The 20670-nt window shown below is 36.5% G+C and overlaps 2 protein-coding genes across 2 annotated transcripts; both read right to left on the reverse strand.

The window, feature by feature from the left end:
* On the reverse strand, positions 5026–6561 carry LOC109846956. Its single transcript, XM_020416196.1, has 4 exons — positions 6479–6561; positions 6241–6386; positions 5930–5955; positions 5026–5769 (listed from the first exon to the last, which is right to left on the reverse strand). The coding sequence occupies exons 1-4, from the start codon at positions 6559–6561 to the stop codon at positions 5026–5028; spliced, it is 999 nt and encodes a 332-aa protein (XP_020271785.1).
* LOC109846957 lies at positions 6599–8394 on the reverse strand. The gene is made up of 3 exons (XM_020416198.1): positions 7753–8394; positions 7532–7693; positions 6599–7429 (listed from the first exon to the last, which is right to left on the reverse strand). Exons 1-3 carry the CDS (start codon positions 8392–8394, stop codon positions 6599–6601), a joined length of 1635 nt encoding a protein of 544 aa, XP_020271787.1.

Raw genomic sequence — 20670 nt, forward strand, 5'->3', positions numbered from 1 at the left:
ACAGCCATACCAATAATAGTGATACTAAACTAATCACTAACGATCATGATAATACTGATATAAATAAATAAATTACTACAATGTACAATTTAATTCCAATGCTCAAGTCAATAAATTAAAGTTATCAGCTAAGTAATTTGTATCAGAATTCATACTACATATTAGTCACCTTGTAGATGAAGACGTAAAATTGTGAACATCTCTGCTAAAGGAACTGCTAGACTCTGACCAGCATTTGAGGTTATTTAAGTCAACAACTCACAAAGCACATAGAAAAAGCTCAAGAAAACATGACTTGCAGTAAGTTGAGCAGATATTGCCTGAACGCGGGTATGTTTGTTTGAAGTATTAAGGATGTTTTTGTGGATCGTTATGGTTATTTAATTATTACATATCTGAACAGCATAATGCAGCTGGATGCGGCTCTCGTGCAGAATGATTAAAAAAATACCACAGAAATCTGCAGTGTGCAAGTAAAATCCAAGCTCTCTTATTAAAATAGAAAAACAAAGAATGATACGTAGAAGCTGCTATCGACTTTCGTGACGTTACAGGGATATGTATACAAGCTTAATTAACAAGAATAACCAAAAACTGATCACAAGTGTTGAAACAAAAATAAAATAAAAAGAAGTGATTACCAAGAATTTCTTGTTTCATAAATGTCAAACTCCCTTGGTGAATATACCTATACAACAAAAACGATGAGATTAACTAATTAGACAGAGAGAGAGAGAGATTATAGAGTACTGAATGCTTGGCTCCTCGCACGCCACCCGCAGTAACCAAATTCAAGCAGCAAGAATTAGTGCACACGTGTGGCATTCAGGGAGCCAGGCATTCTCATGAATTACTATATATATTTCCTTGCATTCTCATGAATTACGATATATATTTCCTCCATTGCTAGCTTCTCTTTTTCTCTTCAAAGAAATCATAAACCAAAGCAGCTCAAAAACAAACTGTTGGCGATGGAGAGAGAGAGAGAGAGAGAGAGAGAGAGAGAGAGAGAGAGAGAGAGACCTAAGTGAGTAACAAAGGGTCTGTTGGCGATGGAGAATTTATGGGCATGAGACTGCTGTACTGATAAAATATTAAGAAGAAAAAAAGTAGAAAAAAAAGCACGTTAAAAGAAACAAAAGCCGGTTGCACTTTAAACTCACCCGCAGGCTGGCTACGTGCAAATAGCTGATGCACTAAAGCCTCAAGATCAGCAGTCTTCTGGGCTTGTGCGTTCATCTGCTCAGCTTGTGCGTTCATCTGCTCGGCTTGTGAGGCAATCTGCTCGGCTTGTGAAGCTATCTGTTCGGCTTGCATAGCTACTGTCTCCTTTAAAGCCACGACCTCAGCATCTCGCTCAGCTGACTTTGCAATAGAACTGGTAGATGAATTCCCTCGAAGGTGGATCCCATACCCCTTCAGGTAACCTGGCGTCCTTCCAAGTACCTCAATGGAGATCTCAAACTCATTCATCGGGATGTAACTTCGGGCTGAGATTGTTCGATAGTCTTGTTGACTAATCGCTCCTGTCATTTTTAAAGATGTAAGATCCATATCATTAATGAATAGATATAAGTTTTTTGTATAGATTGATTTAACAAAAGTAAATTGGACATACGTACATAGGTATCTTGTGCTTTCTCGTTTACCCATACTTTCCTTGTTTTTTGGTAGTGGGTTTCCTTGTAAAATTCCGGAAAAGAGGGAGCTTGCCCATCATTTTTTGATTTCTGTAATTGTATAAATTTATCATTAAGGTTGTTAATAACTATTTATAGTCTATTTAAAAAGTAAAAACTTATAAAGCAAAACTTACAATTAGTGACATCGCTGCTGCAAATGATCGGGAACCAGATATATGATTGTAGGGCAACTTTGATCGACTCACCTTCGCTTTATCAGATTTCGTCTAATGACCAATATAAAATATATTATTAAAATATGTAACAACATGATTCCAAAATTAACATGACAATTTAATAAAGTGATTTGAGATCTATACCTTCCATTCTTCAGTTTGCCACACATCGATCATCGATACCCAATCATTGGGATCCACACGCTTCGGTGGATGGTTCTTGGGATCAGGTACTCCCTTCTCTATTAAACCAAGATAATAGGTGTGCAACTCATGCTTCCAATTTCTATATATACTCTGACACTTTTTCTTTATGGAATCTTGGATGACTAGGTCGTTCTCATAGTCCCCGACATCAAATCTTTGCTACAAGTACAGTTAAGCATGAATATACATATAAGCATTAATATATCTTTGCTACAAGTACAGTTAAGCATGAATATACATATAAGCATTAATATGATATATATGTATGCTTTGTTCAGTGCTTGAAAGCTTGGAAGTGACATTAGGAGTTTTTTGTAAACCATTAATATGGTATATATGTATGCTTTGTTAAACTGTATGTCATTGTCATTCTAAATAATCATATGTTGTCAACTCTTCTGATAGGCTTTGTTAAACTGTATGTCATTGTGCATTTGATGGTAGTTGGAAATATAGACACATATAAATACTAGCATTTGTATGTCGTTATGCTAATCATCATCAAAGAAATATAGACACGTATAAATACTATCAGAATTATGCTAATCATCATCAAAGAAATATAGACACATATAAATACTATTTGAAGGAAGTATCAAAATCTTTTCACATGAACAGAGCCATAACAACACAAATGTGCACAACTCAATCATTAATGAAGAAGAAAATGTACTCCACTTTTTCCTTTGCGCTCTCCCACCGTAAATTATAATGGTGTCACACTCAACCTCACAATGACATCCCCTGTTTCTACTCTTGTTTGATTACCAGCACATCTACAAAAGGACACGGGACTTTGAACTCGTGGCCAATTCTAGTAATGAAAACTATATTCTACCTCCTAATTATTTATTGCACACTGCAGACACCGGTGGTTATATCCCTCATTAGTGGCTCGAGTTGCAATCAACATATATAATTACCGACAAATATATCATAGCAATGAAAATATATCAGGACCCCATAATTATTGAGAAACAAAGAAGGTTGGAACAGATTCTGGTGCAGTTATCAGCCCTTGTTAGAACTTTTTAATTTGTTGATCTTTAAGTCTTGTTTATCATTTATAATTGCATATTGCATAAATCTTTGGCCTTATTTTCCCTTTGTATGATTTGAATTATGAAATGAACATGCCCAGCTGGTATCTTATATGCATTTTGGTGTCACCTGTCTAGTTTTTAAATGTTGAAAGTTCTTAATTTGCTTCCTGTTTTGTTCTCGGAGTTCTTGTCTGGTAATCATGCATTGGCTTGGATAAACTGGTCACAATGAATGTTTTTCCTTTGAGAAGGCTATAATTTTGTCTTCCTTTTGGTATATCTGAATCTGGTGCATTGAGGTAACAGAAACTAAGCACTGTTTTAGATTTTTGATAGTTATATGGTTGGAAGCTGGAGATTTTTGATTGGTTCTCCACAGCTTTATGGATTCTCAGGTCCTTCCTCTGGCTGAATATCTTGAGAACTTTGTTCTACTTTTGATCTCCTTTTTGGGATTCTTATTTATTTGAATACATTTCCAGTTTGTCCAGCTGTTATGTTTCATTGTTTACTTCTCTCGGAATGTATATGAAGCAGTTTAACAAATTTCTATATGTTTTCCAATATAGCGAAATTAGCACAAAACCCATATATGATCTTAAACATGCAAAAGCCAGAATTATGGGGTTTGTATATACCCCATTGATTGCACGTTCACATCTCATGGTTATACCACATTGATCTTAAACATTCATAACTTGCTGTAGATAATTATGTTTCATTTGATGCATAATAAACTAGCCGTTATGGTTGAATAAATCAGGACAAATATATCATAGCAATGAAAATATATCATTAAAGAATGATTAAAAAAATACCCGAACTCTCATAATGATCGCCTCTCGAATCCCAGCATCAATATTGTCTCAACCACAATTGCGAACCGATGCAGATGTTCGGATCTCCTTACCAATCTCATTCGCGAGGGATGTCGCATGCTCCCCCTCCGGTGCTCCACTCGAGGAAGGGATCGGAACTGAAATCGCATGACCCAATTGTCTCACCAATCTCTCTGTCCCCTTCCCTCGTGTTGCACCGCGTACATTTCTACGGGCCGATGGTACCGATCCTACATAAAATGCAAAGTTAATTGAATTAAATTTTATATCTAATATAAAGGAAAGGTGAATCTGATATGTAAATAATGATATATTAATACATACGCTGCTCCCGATCGTTTGTGGGCTTTCTAGTTGGTCGGGTTGGGCAATTGATGATTGCTCGGGGTAGGGCAGCTCGCTACGGGTACACTGGGGTGGCTGGTTCGAAGCAACCAAATCCTCATCTCGGGCACAGAAGTCGATGGTGTAACATTTTTGGACCTGCGTCCTGGAGCCATACGTGTTACCTGTTATAATTGAGTAAAATGAATTATTAGTACACATAATGAAAAGAAATTAATAATAAATAATAATAAGTAATGACAAGGACAAGTAATTACAATTAACCATTAATGACAATACACAAATAGATATTACCTCTTCTAAATCATCATTGTCATCTTCACTCGATGAGCTAAGCAAATTATCATCCATAGGCGGTTGGTACTCATCATCATCCTCACAAACCTTTTTTTTACTGCCTTTACTTTTCCTCTCATGCATTGGCAACGTCCTGGAAATTGTTTGTGAAAATGGTGGTATTCCCAAAGCTCTCATTCTCTCTATATTCTCATCTATTGTTTTGCTCCTTCTTGCCTCATATATTTCTGTCATTTTCCGTGTGGACCCCGGTTTGACCCATAATTTTTTACCACTGTGCATATTTGATAACTATGAAAAAAATTACATGTTAGAACATATAAATTATGCCAGGTTGTAACATTAAACTTTTATACAAAATGATAGAATGTAATTATGTTGCTTTCAAACAATATTATTTCTTGATATTTGTTCATTTACGAAACAAAAACATATACTACACATCATAATCAATATCAGGGTCTATTTCTAAGTCAGCCTGATTATGCAGATTATCTTCTTCATCATCGCCATACTCTTCCATTCTCTGATCATTGTCAACTTCATACTCTGTATTTAGGTCAGCACTGGGAATGATATTGGGACCAATATCATCCCTATAATAAGGATAATTTGTAGTAGGCTCGACGAGAATTGGAACAGCGACAGTGGTTTCAACTTGTTGAAATGCATCATTAAGCATATCATCATGGACTTGTTCCGGTACATCCCACACACTCATGTGTTGAACCCGTTCTACGACTTTCCAATGAGCACCCAATTTGGTATCATCAATGTAAAATACTTGCTTCACATGCTCTGGTAGCACAAATGGATCGTTTTGATACCAACGACCCCTAACATCAATACTTGTGATATGTGTATCTTTATGTATTCTATTTTTACCGCCAGTGTTGAACCACTCACATTGGAACAGAACAACCTTAACCCCATGCAAATATTTCAGCTCCCAGACTTTGCATAAGTAACCGTAAAAGTCAATTGTTTTTCCATCGTGATCCCCTTCCACAACCAAACCACTATTTTGACTCTTACGACGGTTGTCGCGATCTTTAGTGTGGAACCGAACGCCATTACAAATGCATCCTTCATAGAGATGAACTAATATATCTGGACCATTTGCTAATGACCACAATTCATCAGTTGCCCTTGGTGACCCGATAGTTCGCAAATGATTTATCTACATAAACATATTACAAGTGCATTAGGTAGTTGCCCTTGGTGACCCGATAGTTCGCAAATGATTTATCTACATAAACATATTACAAGTGCATTAGGTTCAATAATGTCAATTTAATTTTAATTTATAAAATGACTTGTGCGTATTTCAGATAACTTACATGTTGTTTGAACCATTTTGAAAATTCTTTTCATTGTATCTGAGTAATGTCATGTCCTCTAGAATTTTGGATCGTAGCCTTGTGTTCCCTACATCCAGAGGTGTCAATCAATTGGTTAGTAAAACTATACAACTGATTCAAACTTAAAAAACTTAATACATACTCTAGAAACGGCTCCAATTCAGGGCTATTATACAACACAAACCACTGAGCCATATCCAGATCTTTCTGAGACACATTTGGAGCTCTTGTGATTGGTCCGAAGGGACGAGCACTTTGTGTGAAAACCGACAATCCAGGACCAAGTATACCACAATCAACATTTCGTTCTTCTCGAACAACTCCTTTCAGATACATTGAACAAAAAGTAAGACACTCTTTAGCAATGTAAGCCTCTGCAATTGAACCTTCTGGCCTAGCTCGATTGGTAACGTACCCCTTTAGTGTTCCAAGAAACCTTCAAAGGAACCATAAAATAGAATAAGATTTATATGTAATATAGTTGCACAAATACGAAACTAATTAATTACGTGGTCCTCTAATATATACTTTTCGATCGGATACATCCACCGATATTGCACAGGGCCAGCAAGCATGGCTTCACGTGGCAAGTGAACAGCCAAATGGACCATCACATTGAAAAAAGCCGGTGGAAAAATCCTCTCCAGTTTACAAAGTATGAGGACAATGCGTTCCTCTTAACTTTTCCAAGTCACTGTGCCTCAATGTTTTAGAACAAAGGTCCTGAAAGAAGCTTCCCAACTCAAAAAGTGTTGTACCAATTTCCTTATTAACATATCCGTGCATCCCAATTGGCAGAAGACGTTGTAGAAGGACATGATAATCATGGCTCTTCAGACCCGTTAATTTGCCGCCTCTAGTGCTCACGCACCTCGATAGATTTGCTGCATACCCATCAGGATACTTAATCGATGCCAAGAATGCACAAAAACCCTCTCTCTCTTCTGGGGATAGTGTGTAGGCTGCAATAGGCTTGCGAATGGATCCATCTGGTTGTTTCTCTAAATGTAATTTTGACCTTATATCCATATCTTCCAAATCGAGGCGAGCTTTATTCGTGTCCTTATTCTTCCCGTCTATACCCAATATTGTCCCAATGATTGCCTCACATATATTCTTTTCAATGTGCATGGGATCCAAATTGTGCCGCACCTTTAGTTCTTTCCAATACGGTAGCTTGAAAAAGATACTTTTCTTTCTCCAATTTAGGGCAATGGATTCATAGGGTCTTTTCCTCTTTAAAGGATGCTTTCCAAAATTAACATTTGGTAATTGATCCAGCTGCTCAAGTACCTTTTCCACGGGTAACTCCAAAGATTTCATGTGATGTTCAGTCCTACCGTTAAAGTCCTTACTCCTTCTCATAGTGTGATTCCTAGGCAAGTAAACTCGATGACCGAAGTATCCAATCTTACTCCTCAATCGATGCGATAATGGATCATCTTTGCAAGGTGGACAAGCTAAATAGCCTATTGTGCTCTACCCAGACAAGTTACCATATGCAGGAAAGTCATTAATGGTCCACAATATAACTGCATGCATCCGAAAGATCTGTTTTTTGGAGGCATCATAAGTTACTACCCCATTGTCCCACAACTCCTTCAACTCGTCGACCAAAGGCCTCAAGAAAACATCGATGTCGTTCCCTGGTGCATGTGGTCCAGGAATAAGTAAGGACATCATGAAAAAAGATTCTTTCATACACAACCAGGGTGGCAAGTTGTAAGGCATAAGTATGAGTACCTAGACTCCCCACATACAGGACACTTTATTAGGTGCGAGTTCTCCTTCCAAAACAGTACACAATCATGTTGGCATGCATCGATATGCTCATATCCCATGCCCAGATCACGCAACAACTTCTTCGTTTCATAAATTGACCCCGGAACCAAATGACCCTCTGGCAATAAGTCCCTAAATATCTGTAAAATCATGTCGAATGACTTATTACTCCATCTATTCTCAACTTTCACATGAAGCATCTTGACAACAAATGCCAACAAAGTGAAGTTTTTGCAACCAGGATACATTTCACGCTGGGAAGCTTCCAGTAATTTTTCAAAGTTTCGAACATTATGATCCATCTCTACATCATCATCTTCCATATAAGTTCCTCTGTAATGGTCTTCCATTAATTCTGGATACTCATCTTTGTTATCGTCATCGCTCTCATCCCTGTCATCACCGGAATCACCATGTTGATTATCAGGCAATTCTCCATGGTGCAACCAAATCTTATAGGATACCATAATCCCATATCGAACCAAATGATCTTGCACAATACCAAATTCACACCAATCAAGATTCATGCATTTGTTGCACGGACACTGAATCGTTCTACGTCCGCCTGCATTTACTTTTGCAAATTCAATAAAAGCATCAACTCCGGCCCGATACCGCAGACTTAATCTATCCCTAATCAGTGTCATCCAACTCTTATCCATACCTGATTACAATTGGTGTGAATATAAAATCATATTAATTTATTATCATAAAATAAAAAGTAGCATCTCAAATAAATATGCAATAACAAATAAAAAATCGGTTATCTTTCATTCAGTCTTATTCTCTCAAAAAATAACTTCAAGTGGTAACTCAAGGCAACAGAGGGATTGACTCGTCGACGTCTAGCTAATTTTATGCATCGCCTGTAACTCATCTAAGTCAATTAAGGCGATACTTAATTTCATACTCGTCTAGCTAATTTTATGCATCGCCTGTAACTCATCTAAGTCAATTAAGGCGATACTTAATTTCATACTCGTAGCTAGCATGGCTAATTAACTCTCAGTCCTCACCTCAGCAATTTAACACTAGTCAGGAGTGGTGATGACTAATTCTCGCATATGCGGACTATAGAGTCTAGAGGACAACAAGCAAATTAGTAGTAATGTCAACTGCCACCGCATATGTACGAAAAGGCAGTTCATCCACTTGCTACGAATGGATCTTTTCGGCGGTAGGTAAGATATCTACCATGATTTGTTAAAAGAAAAGGGGGGTGAGAACAGTAAATATGTTTCCGTACAAAATCTAGCTATGGTGTATTTGCTTTGGACAGTTTTGTTGGAATCAAGTTTAATGAGATCTATGAGACAAGTCGACACGTATTATTTTCTTGAGATTCTATCAAGTCAATGGGTAGCAGATGGACAAATCATTTGTCCCAATTATACAAAATTACTTCAATCTGCTTCATTCAGTAAGGAGATAAATAAAACAAAAGGAAGGAAAAAGTAGAAGAGAAAAAGAAAAAGGAATAAAATGTTAAAACAACATTCAGCTAAGTTTTAGGGATGCTCAAAATAGATCAATAAGATTGTGGGTATTACTGTACCCTACAACTTCAAGACTATATGTACGTGATGATCATCATAACTTTTTGGACTGGACAAAGTAGGACTGCTTTCTTCTTCATCGTGTACAACCTTAAATACTTCAATCAAATATTGGTGTAGGCATTGATTATTTATCTATAAAGTTAGAGCTGATATGGATCATATGTTTTCATTGTCAATTACCCTTTGCTTATATTGTCCACTATCTTGTTTATATTGCTTTGTGTTTATATCACCATTAGTTTCATATCCTTGAATATATTTGTAATATATCATTTTTTCTAGGCTATATTTGTTAATAAGTTTTAAATTGGTATAAAATCGGATTAGATTAGCATAAACCCTATTCACCCCCTCTAGGGTTCTTTCCTAGTGGCATTAGGGTGCTTTCTGCTTCTCCGTCACTTTGTTCAGGAGGTGGAGTTATTCCAATGTACTCGACAATATCAAATCAAACAATTAATATGCATGTCATATACATATTTTACAACAAAAATTCTAAGAATAGCACGGCTTACAATCAAATCAAGTGTCGCCTTATTTTGTGGTTTTTTCTTTTGTTTACGGGTTAAACACTTCAGCATCTGTTAGAGCTCTGTCAAATCCTTTTCTTGCAACGAAATGTCAGATCAACCATTCACTCATTCTTGCAACGAAATGTCAGATCAACCAATTTGGAACTGCTTTCATCGGAGCCAACAGCGGCTCAGTTTCCTCGGGAGAGCCAACTGTCAGTACGACGACCATGCCTACAATCTCAGAAGTGGATCCTTCGACTACATCATCCGGCAATACGTCGCAATTGACCACCACAAGTTGAATGGTAAAACCTACCTAGAATGGGCGCAGACCGTCAAACTTGTAATTGATGAAAAAGGAAAACTTGGACACTTGACTAGTGAGGTGAAGAAACCAGCAGATGATGATCCGAATCTCAGGATTTGGAGATTGGCAAATTCCATGGTTACTGCCTAGCTTATTAACTCGATGGAACCGGCGATCGAAAACCCGTTCTTTTATTCCCACCATAAAAGAAGTATGGGAGGCTGTCCGAGATACGTACTCTAATTTGGAAAATCCCTTGCAAATTTTTGCCCTCAAAACGCGACTCTAGCAAGTGAAACAAGGAGATCGTGAGGTTACTATATACTACAACGAAAAGGTTACATTATGGCAGGAGCTGGATCAGTGTTATGAGGAATGGGAAAGCTCTAAGGATAGCATTTTATATTTAAAGAGAGAAGAGAATGAACAAGTTTACATGTTTCTAGCAGGCCTAAAACGGGAATTAAACGAAGTCAGAGGCAGGATTTTAAGCAGGAAACCTCTCCCGAATATCAGGGAAGTCTTTTCTGAGGTTCGAAGAGAAGAAGCTCGACGACATGTGATGATGACCAGGGCAGAAGCTATTCCAGAAACTGAGTCTTCGGCCTTGTTCTCCAGAGGTCCGGAACCTGAAGGTGAAAAGAGAAGTTCCAAACGCGTTGATAAGCCTTGGTGTGATCATTGTAAAAGGCCTTGGCACACCCGTGATACCTGCTGGAAGCTGAATCGTTGATAAGCCTTGGTGTGATCATTGTAAAAGGCCTTGGCACACCCGTGATACCTGCTGGAAGCTGAATGGAAAACCTCCAAATTGGAAGAGGAAATAAAAGGCCTTGGCACACCCGTGATACCTGCTGGAAGCTGAATGGAAAACCTCCAAATTGGAAGAGGAAACGAGTTAATCGGGCATTCCAAGCCTTAATTGATGATCAGAATCGTCACTCTTCTACAGAACAACTCCCGTTCACAAAGGAACAATTGGAGAATTTATGCAAACTGCTTCAGTCCACCAATCTACCTGTAAAATCTTCTTCTCTTTCCTGTTCCCTAGCCCAGAAAGGTACTCTTTTTTCTACTGCCTTGATAAGTGCCCGACCGGGTACTAATCATCACTGGATTATAGATTTCAGGGTAACTGACCACATGACCGGTTCTTCAAAATTGTTTCTCTTATAATCCATCCGCAAGGAATCAATCAAAAAATAAAAATAGCAGATGGGTCTCTTTCAGCTATGGCTGGAAAAGGTTCAATTGTTATTTCACCGCATATCATCCTCCATGATGTCCTTCATGTTCCAGATGGTTCTCTTTCAACTATAGCTGAAAAAGGTTTAATTGTTATTTCAGCGCATATCACCCTCAATGATGTCCTTCATGTTCCAAATTTTTCCTATAATCTTGTGTCTATCAGTAAACTAACCTATGATTTGAAATGTCAAGCTCACTTTTTCCCTACTCATTGTGAATTTCAGGAACCGACTTCGGGGAAGACGATTGGCAATTAGGGGTGGTAAACGATCGAATTGAATCGAATACTAAGGTGTTCGTATTTGTATTTGTTTAAAATTATCGAATTTGAATACGGACTTTAAAATTCATATATCTACTTTTTCGAATTCGAACCCGAATACTTGGTATTTGATAAATGTTCATGAATATTTACAAATACTTATCGAATATCAAAGTATATTATTCTGCTAAAAAAATTAATTTTCAAATAATATTAAAATTCATAAATAAAAATTATTTCTTTACAATATATGATGTATATATTTAAATCAAAATTTTAATTAGAAAATAGATTTAAGATTATTTAAGTCTTAAAATCAGTATAAATAATTTAAGTAGAAATGGTAAATGAGTTTAAAATATGACATAATATGTGTAATAATACAAATAATAAGGTGTGATCAAATTTTAAATGAATATTTAATAGATAAACGAATCGAATATACATCTGGTTAAATTCTATTTGTTAGTAAACTCGAATACTAAAAAAATATTTGTTTAGTGGCAAATGAACTACCGAATCGAATATGACTGAATAGTTATTCGAACAATTATCGAACTATTTGTTAATTATTTGGTTCATTTCCACCGCTATTGGCAATGCTAAAAAAAAGGGTGGACTTTATTTCCTTGAAGATGGATCAACCTTGACAGAACAAGCCCTAGGCACTTGTTTCAAATCTAGTTCTGCCACTAGTGAAAATAAAATTATGTTATGGCATCTAAGGTTAGGACATCCTAGTTTTTATTATCCAAAGCATTTGTTTCCAAGTTTGTTTATCAATAAAAATCCATCTTTTTTTCAATGTGGTATTTGTGAACTAGCCAAACATCAACGCACTTCTTTTCCTGCACGTCCATATAGAGCATCAGAACCGTTTTCTGTCATTCACAGTGGCATTCAGGGGGCATCTAGGATTGCCACATTATCTGGCAAGAGATGGTTTATAACATTTATTGATGATCACACGAGGGTAACTTGGGTGTACTTGTTGAAAGATAAATCTGATGCAGAACAAACTTTCAAAGATTTTTATAACATGATAAAAACCTAATTTTAGGCTAAGATAAAAGTGCTTTGAAGTGATAATGGTACAAAATATTTTTTTAAAAATTGGGAGAATATTTTGCAGAAAATAGGATTGTTCATCAAAGCACTTGTGTTGATACCCCTCAGCAAAATGGAATTGCAAAGAGAAAAAATAAGCATCTGCTTGAAATTGCAAGAGCTCTACTTTTTACAACAAAGGTTCCAAAATACTCAGCCACTTTTTTAATCAATCGAATGTCATCAAGAGTTTTGCAATTTCAAACATCAATGCATATTTTTACAAATTGTTTCACTACATCTAGACTTATAAGTAGCATTCCTTTGAAATTTTTTGGATGCAAAGCCTTTGTTCATAATCATAGTCATAATCGTGGAAAACTTGATCCAAGGGCGAAAAAGTGTGTTTTTGTTGGTTACTCACCAACTCAAAAAGGGTACAAATGCTTTGATCCTATTAATCGGAAATTTTTTGTATCTATGGATGTTACCTTTTTTGAAACACAAAAATATTTTGGGGATGCTCATCTTCAAGGGGAGAATGAAAGTGAAGATGAGTTGTTTTCAGAAATCTTTGGTAGTGAGCACACAACATTAGATTCTATCTCCACATTGATCACCCCAAACACTAAAAAAACTAAACCTACATCAGACCGTGTAGGCTCAACCATTGCAGGAAAGGATGTTGATTCTGTTACAGAAGGGTCACAACCGGCTGATTTCGGATTGGTAGATTTGGCTAGACCACTAGGAGATACACTTAGCATAGAAGGACCAGGACTTGATTCCATTATAGCATCATTTAATAATTAATACTATTAATTTGTTTTTTGCAATCTTAGATTAGACTGAGAAGTATATCAGTGTGATCATTAGAAAGTTAATAAACAAAGAGAATAGGTTCTTTACAAGAGCAAAACATGGCAGCTAAGAAAATTCATACGTTACAGAAGGAAACAAGAGCAGTGAGAGATGTAGGTATACCAATTGTAAAACAGGAAAACCAACAGACATCTACAAAGGAAAGAGAGATTCAAGTCAACGATATGCTAACAAAAAATTAAACAAATAGCAAGGACTACGGCAGGTAGAGCACAGTAATAAGATTTTAAGTATACTAGTTTTGACAAGCTAGAGAAATGAAGAAATGGTTAACAAGGTCAAGTAAGTAATTAAAGATAAAACAACGAACGCATCATAATATTATATTTGCAAAGAATGGCAGGTATAGATGCGCAGCATTTAGAAGATCAATCATTATTTAGCTAATTGAACCTACGTTATAACCATTTATTCCATTTCTCTACTCTTAAAATAGTTCAGTACGGGATCTTTCATATAGAAATAACTTGATGGCACGCTGGCATGCCAACAAAAGGATTCATTTTGTATGATGACTGTAAATATTTACATGTGTAATGCCCATAGTCATCATTGCCATGTTGAAACCAGTCAGCAAGCTACAACAACACGACGCTAATATTCCCGAATGCTATCTCGTATTACTCCATAGAAAATAGCATCCAGTTATAAGATCATGGTTCCTAGACCTTGCATAACTATCTACCTCACTGACCACCGAAACACCACAATTCTGAGTTTAGCATGTGTCATGCACTCGCTCTAGGAGCAGTTGATGCATTGTACGTCCAAACTCTATTTAAAGTGTGTATTGAAGAAGAAATAACATAGAAACATTATTATACATATTGATATCATAACTTGTCAAAAAATCAGTCTTTTACTGAAACAAACTCGAGATCTACATTCAAACACATTCCATGAGCAACCACAACGTAATAGCAACTTCTACCAACATCTCATAATAGAAACATTATCAGACATATCAATATTATAGAAGCACACAAACAAAATACTGAATTTTTTCAGAAAAGCAATCTCCACAGACATCTCATAATAGCTAATTCATTAGTTACAGTCATGGTGAAAATATGTTACAGGGTTCTTACTGGTTTTGAGATGATTCTGACACAATGCAATCTAATCTCTTACATAGGGCTTTTATGATTTTTAAATAAATTAAATATACTAGATTAAGTATATGACTGCTTCAATAAGAACTATATATCAGGTTTGATAGAAGAGTCAATCAATCGTGTTGCGACAATTAAATGGACTGAGATTTCAATATTTTCTACCAGCCATGAGAGAACTGGAGGTTGCTAGGGATGAACCAGGACAAAATCTATCAACATGATATCAGATAGGCATCTTAGGTTTGAAAATATATTACCTAGGATTCTTGCAAAAATCCTTTGATTAATTATTAACATCTGTAAGTTCCTCATTGGCCCCTGCACATGCCAGCCTTGGTTGCATTTCCATTAATGCAGCAACATACAACTCTTACCTTATTGCAAATTGATTGATGAAATGTGCAATGATAAAAATCATTACATACATCCAGAGAGATGACGTTTTGGATCAAAATCAACAAATAAAAAAGGACAAGTTCAGAATCTAGCTATTTGTGTGGATCAGAAGAGAACCACAGAGTATGAAAAGTGAAAAACCCTAGACAAAAATCTTGCATTGCAAATTTTGCTTTAGGATGGAAAAATTGAGAGCGGTACGTCTGAGGTTTCCCACGATGAGTATTGAAAAATAGGGTTCTCGCTATGAGCGGCAAAAACTTGAGGAGACTGCAATCAAGATCAGAAAGGAGAAGTGAAGAATGATGAGGCTGCGGCAGCCAGCAATCAATGGTGGACGAGTTGGCGGCGTTCGATTTAGAGGACGAGAGGAAAAACTGGGGATCATAGTGTGATAGGGTTTTCAGGAGAAGTGTTTTCAGTCATCGGGTTATGAGTGGTTAGCATTTGGGCACAATCTAAACTAATGGCCCAGCCTATGTCCAAGAAGAAATACTGGTCCATTTTACTTGAATATAATTAGGATGATGATGATGATGACAATAATGACATGATGATGATGATGATGATGATAAGTTAACAAATGAAATCGAGCTTAGTTGCAACTTGAAAGGCAAATTCACATGAGTGGTCAAATAGCAATATTCCAACATGATATTATAATTGCATACAGTGTTAACTTATCCAATGGATATGTTCCAACGTGCCCTTTACCAAGAAAATAATATACCGACCTTAGTAGATCAGTTGGTAAAAAAACGCTATCACCTAATTTATGTAGATATATAAGAGGTTTAGAGAAATGAGGTGTCAACTAAATGAGTTCAAGTGATTTTACTTGTCATCATAAGAGACTAAAAAGAATGAAGTATGTCGCATTAAATGATGATTTGACATAAGTCTAAACATGACGTGTAGATGTTAGAATTAGTACCAATACATAATCTTCCTCAGCTAGGGAGCAAATAAATAACTTTAGGGTCGGTTTAAGAGGTGTTTGGTGGGATATATATAGGTAGAAGGATGCTAAAAGTAGTAAAGGTTTTGGCAAGGTCACTTGCACGGTTGCCTAGTTAAACTGAGTGATGAAATGCTTTAGAGGGGTTATGGTTGAGTGGAGAAACTACATGTAAAAGTGGCTTCTTGGAAGCACTGAGAGGTGGCTAGAAATACCCACCAATTGTGTTTTTAAAATGATATTTGAAAATTCTGTTTAATAATTAAACGAATGAAGAATACAAAGGGAGGAGCACCAAATAGCATTGGAGGCATGGTGAAAGAAGAGTTCAAAATTACTAAAGCAGTTATGTTGAGTTAATGAGAAGAGAACCCAACAAGTGCGGTGAGTAAGTCACCTCTTACAAATTTGTCGCGTCTCGTGCCCAACAGTGTCTGTACCCGCACCCGTATCTGTGAAACGTAGACACTAAGTAGTTATGAGAAAGCATAATCAATTTTGTATAACAAGTATGCACATGTTTATATGTCTTATATACATAATACTTCCATCTCAACACCGTATACATCAACTATTATGTACAATCAATAGGACGTTTAGCCGAACAAAATCATTGTGCTTGATTTTATTTTTAAATAGATGTGAGAGATTCATGCAATAAAGATGAACATAAAGAGCAGCCAAAAACAACTTTATGAAAAAGATCTTGCCTACCATATTGGGCCAGTGACAATGAAGAATCAATCTAAAATTTGTCCAATATTTCACCATCTTTCTCATAACTACCCTTTTCTATGTCTAACAGGAGAAGGGTATTTTTGTAGTCTATGGAATAGTAATGGTTAGTTTTTGGGGGTTGTGGAGGGAAAGCGTTCTGGATCAGCAATCTATATAGTATTCGCTACTAGTACTAGCACTCTTGCAATTCATTAGCAACAACCTCTGAACTCCAATTCTTAGAAACTCACATCCTCAGCTTTAGCAGTTCATTTTTATGTGCAGAAAGAACTATAAATAGCAAATCCCCAAATCCGAACTCTAAAAATCACTAAGTTAGGGTTGAATTTGTACTAAAAATTTAATACTAAAATCTAGAACTATATAGACAGATTATTCTGATCTATATAGAAATACTGCCCGGAAAAAGTTATATATCCCAGTTCATCTTCAATTATTAGTACCAATACATAATAAATCTGAACATGAAAATCTTATAGAAAAGTATATAGTGCCTACTACTACTAGCACTCTTACAGAAAGTCCCCAATTCATATATTCTCAAAAACCCCAAATGTATTTTCCAGAAAGGACTAGGGAAAAGTTTAATATTTGTTCCGAAAATGAAATTAAAATCTAGCATAGAATTCAAAAGAATGAATCACTATACATCCCGTCACCCTCAATTATCAATAATGGTTAGTCCTAGTGGTTATAAGGAGTAGGGTCCAATTTAGTACAAACATTTGCATTGTTATCTCCAGAATGCATTCAAAGATTCCAATAGATGTCATACTTTCCAACTTAGTACATTTTCTCCTACTTTGTTTCCCTTTAGCAAGTTTAAAAGCGTATATGCTATCTAACTTTGGTACAGAAAGCTTTACAATTTTGTCACCTACATAGAAAACCAATCATTATTTAAAGTTCAAAATGATTGACTCCTCCTTAAAATATTGCTGAACTCCCAACTTGGCCCTTTAGTTTCAAACTCCCTATTTCCCCCCTTATACTACGTTTGCTTGCCCAATGTGGTACTTTAATAAAGTTAACAAATTTGTGGTTTTTTTTACTTAAATTTACAAATAACCGTGAAATTTTCAAAAATAACAAATGACGGCCTAAACAATCAGTGTTGTAAAGAGCGCCCAACATCAACGCTATAGCGGGGTTTTTTGCGGAAGCAGCAACACCACCTCCAAACTCACATTCTCACGGTCTCACCTTCTCCAGTAGCACCACCAACCCCGGCCTCACCTTCTCAAGTTTGTAATAGTTAATATAATGATTGTGCAACTAATCAATGCCTTTTTATTGCTGAGATTTTTTTGTATAAGGGACTTAAAAGTTGAAGGAATGGGACAAATAACGGTCTTCTTGATAAACATGTATGCTATTTTATTCTTTATAGTACTTTGTTAATATTATGCAAAAGACTATGCAAAATTTAAAATGTATAAAAAATACACTGAAAAAACAAAGGAACATATTTAGTTTATGAAATTTTATTAGTTATGCTTTTATTTGTGTGACGACTTGGATATGAATAATTTAGGGTAATATCGTTAGTATTTGTTTTGGAATGTTTTCATACTTTGCATGGATTATTATATTTTTATGATTATTTTTATATATAATTTTAAAAAATCTACAATGCTTAATTCCTCATAATCTGCTTAACCACCGTATAATCTGATTAATCGCTAACAGCAGTTTGTTAATTTAATTAAAACACCATGAAACCAAATATGAAGGAAATATTGCATAACTTACAAGCACGCAGGTTAACCTCTGATTTCTGTGTTTGGGAGTTTACTAAGGAAGGAAAGGGAAGGAAGGGGAAGGAAGGGAAAAAATTCCCCTTCCTTCCCTTCCCCTCCATTACACCCCAATTTGGGGTGTAAGAATTTGGGCCAAATTTCCCCTCCATTCCCCTCCTCTACCCTCCTAAATGAAACTCCCAATGTAAGAATTTGGGCCAAATTTCCCCTCCATTCCCCTCCTCTACCCTCCTAAATGAAACTCCCAAACAAGCTTAAAATGAAATTTCCCTTCCCTTCCCTCTCTCTACCCTCCATCCAAACAGGCCAGTCCATGTTGATAAAATTACCAAATTGTAATATTTAAAAAAATTGATAGAAATTGAAGCAAAAATCCCAAGTTGTAATGAACCAATAGAAATTGTACAAAAAACAAAATCTCTGAATCCAAAATTGCAAAAGTTGAGTCGAAATCACCAAGCGAATAGGAAAAATTAAATTTCAAAGATCATACCTGACCCTTAGCATTGAGACCGATGGAGGCCGAGGGGCAGCCATTGTTGAGGGGTTTCTGGTCTTCGTGGAAAAGGGAGGAGCAGCCGGCGGGCGTCGAAGAGGAAGGAGGAATGCTGAGTTCGCCCTAATCGCTCATACCCTAATGGGATCCTGGCAACGGACGAGAAGGAGTGTGGGAGGAGGTCGATCTCAGGGCAACGAGCAAGGAGGAGGACCAAGCGGCGATGGATTTGCTGGCGATTTTGGGGAGGACGAAACATTTGGGGGGAAGGGAAAGCGAAAATATTTGAGGGGGCGGGCAGGGAGGTGGAACATATCGAAAAAGCAGGTTATATGTTATTATATAGTAATAAAGGCTTACCCACGGGTGGGATATTAAGCAACTAGTGGTTGTATTAGTAAAAAAATGGCTAAATAACCATATTGGTATTTTAATTCAACCTCATTTGCCAAGAAGGTATTTTAAATAAAAAATTCGGCGTTAAGGCATTTTAATTGATTAAAATTACCAATTAGGTCCTTTTTTCTCGTCGGCAATCACTTTTCCGGTGAGAACTCGTCACGTGCATGGCACGTGATGACTTAATCTGTATAATTACCCATATTGGTATTTTAATTCAACCCCATTTGCCAAGAAGGTATTTTAAATAAAAAATCGGCATTAAAGCATTTTAATTGATTAAAATTACCAATTAGGTCTTTTTTCTCGTCGGCGACCACTTTTCCGGTGAGAACTCGTCACGTGTGTGGCATGTGATGACTTAATCTGTGTTTTAGCTGATGATGTGGCTCGGTTTGCTGATGTGGATCGGTTTTAGCTACTGATGTGGCTTAATCACAATTTAAGTCCAAAACGAACCAACCTGAACCCTAAAAATTTCAAAACAAAGATCAAACTTCCACGCATTCACTCCAGATCTCAGATCCAACTCAATTATCTTACCTTTACAGCTAACAGAAGCAGCCAAAACCCCCGATTCCAGGAACTACTAGAAGAAAACGTCATGGGAATTCGGAGAGGAGAGTGAGAAGACGAAGATCACTGCAGACTAGATTGCCGCCGGCGCGGCCATGGATCGATGCAAGAGTTTGAGGTTCTATTTATACGGTAATTTCTCCACGAATTTTTCGCTAATTTTTTTTACCAATTTTAGAAATGGGGGATTTTAAAATGCATCGACTCTTATTCTTCCTGCCACTGCCATGTCAGAAAACCGGTTGAATTAAAATGCACGTGACCAGTTCTCGCCGGAAAAGTGGTCGCCAACAAGCAAAAAGACCTAATTGGTAATTTTAATCAATTAAAATGTCTTAACGGCGATTTTTTATATAAAATACCTTCTTGGCAAATTGAGTTGAATTAAAATACCAATATGGGTATTTATACAGATTAAGTCATCACGTGTCACGCACGTGACGAGTTCTCGCCGGAAAAGTGGTCGCCGATGAGAAAAATGACCTAATTGGTAATTTTAATTAATTAAAATATCTTAACGCCGATTTTTTTATTTAAAATACCTTCTTGGCAAATGAGGTTGAATTAAAATACCAATATGGGTATTTAGCCGTAAAAAAATAGTCCCACATTGATTATTTATGAAGAGCTACCGTGGTTTAAAAGCATACTTACAGTTATAACTTTTGATAAATGGGCCA

The sequence above is a fragment of the Asparagus officinalis genome, chromosome 7 (assembly GCF_001876935.1).
Source record: "Asparagus officinalis chromosome 7, Aspof.V1, whole genome shotgun sequence".
Taxonomy (NCBI): Eukaryota; Viridiplantae; Streptophyta; class Magnoliopsida; order Asparagales; family Asparagaceae; genus Asparagus; species Asparagus officinalis.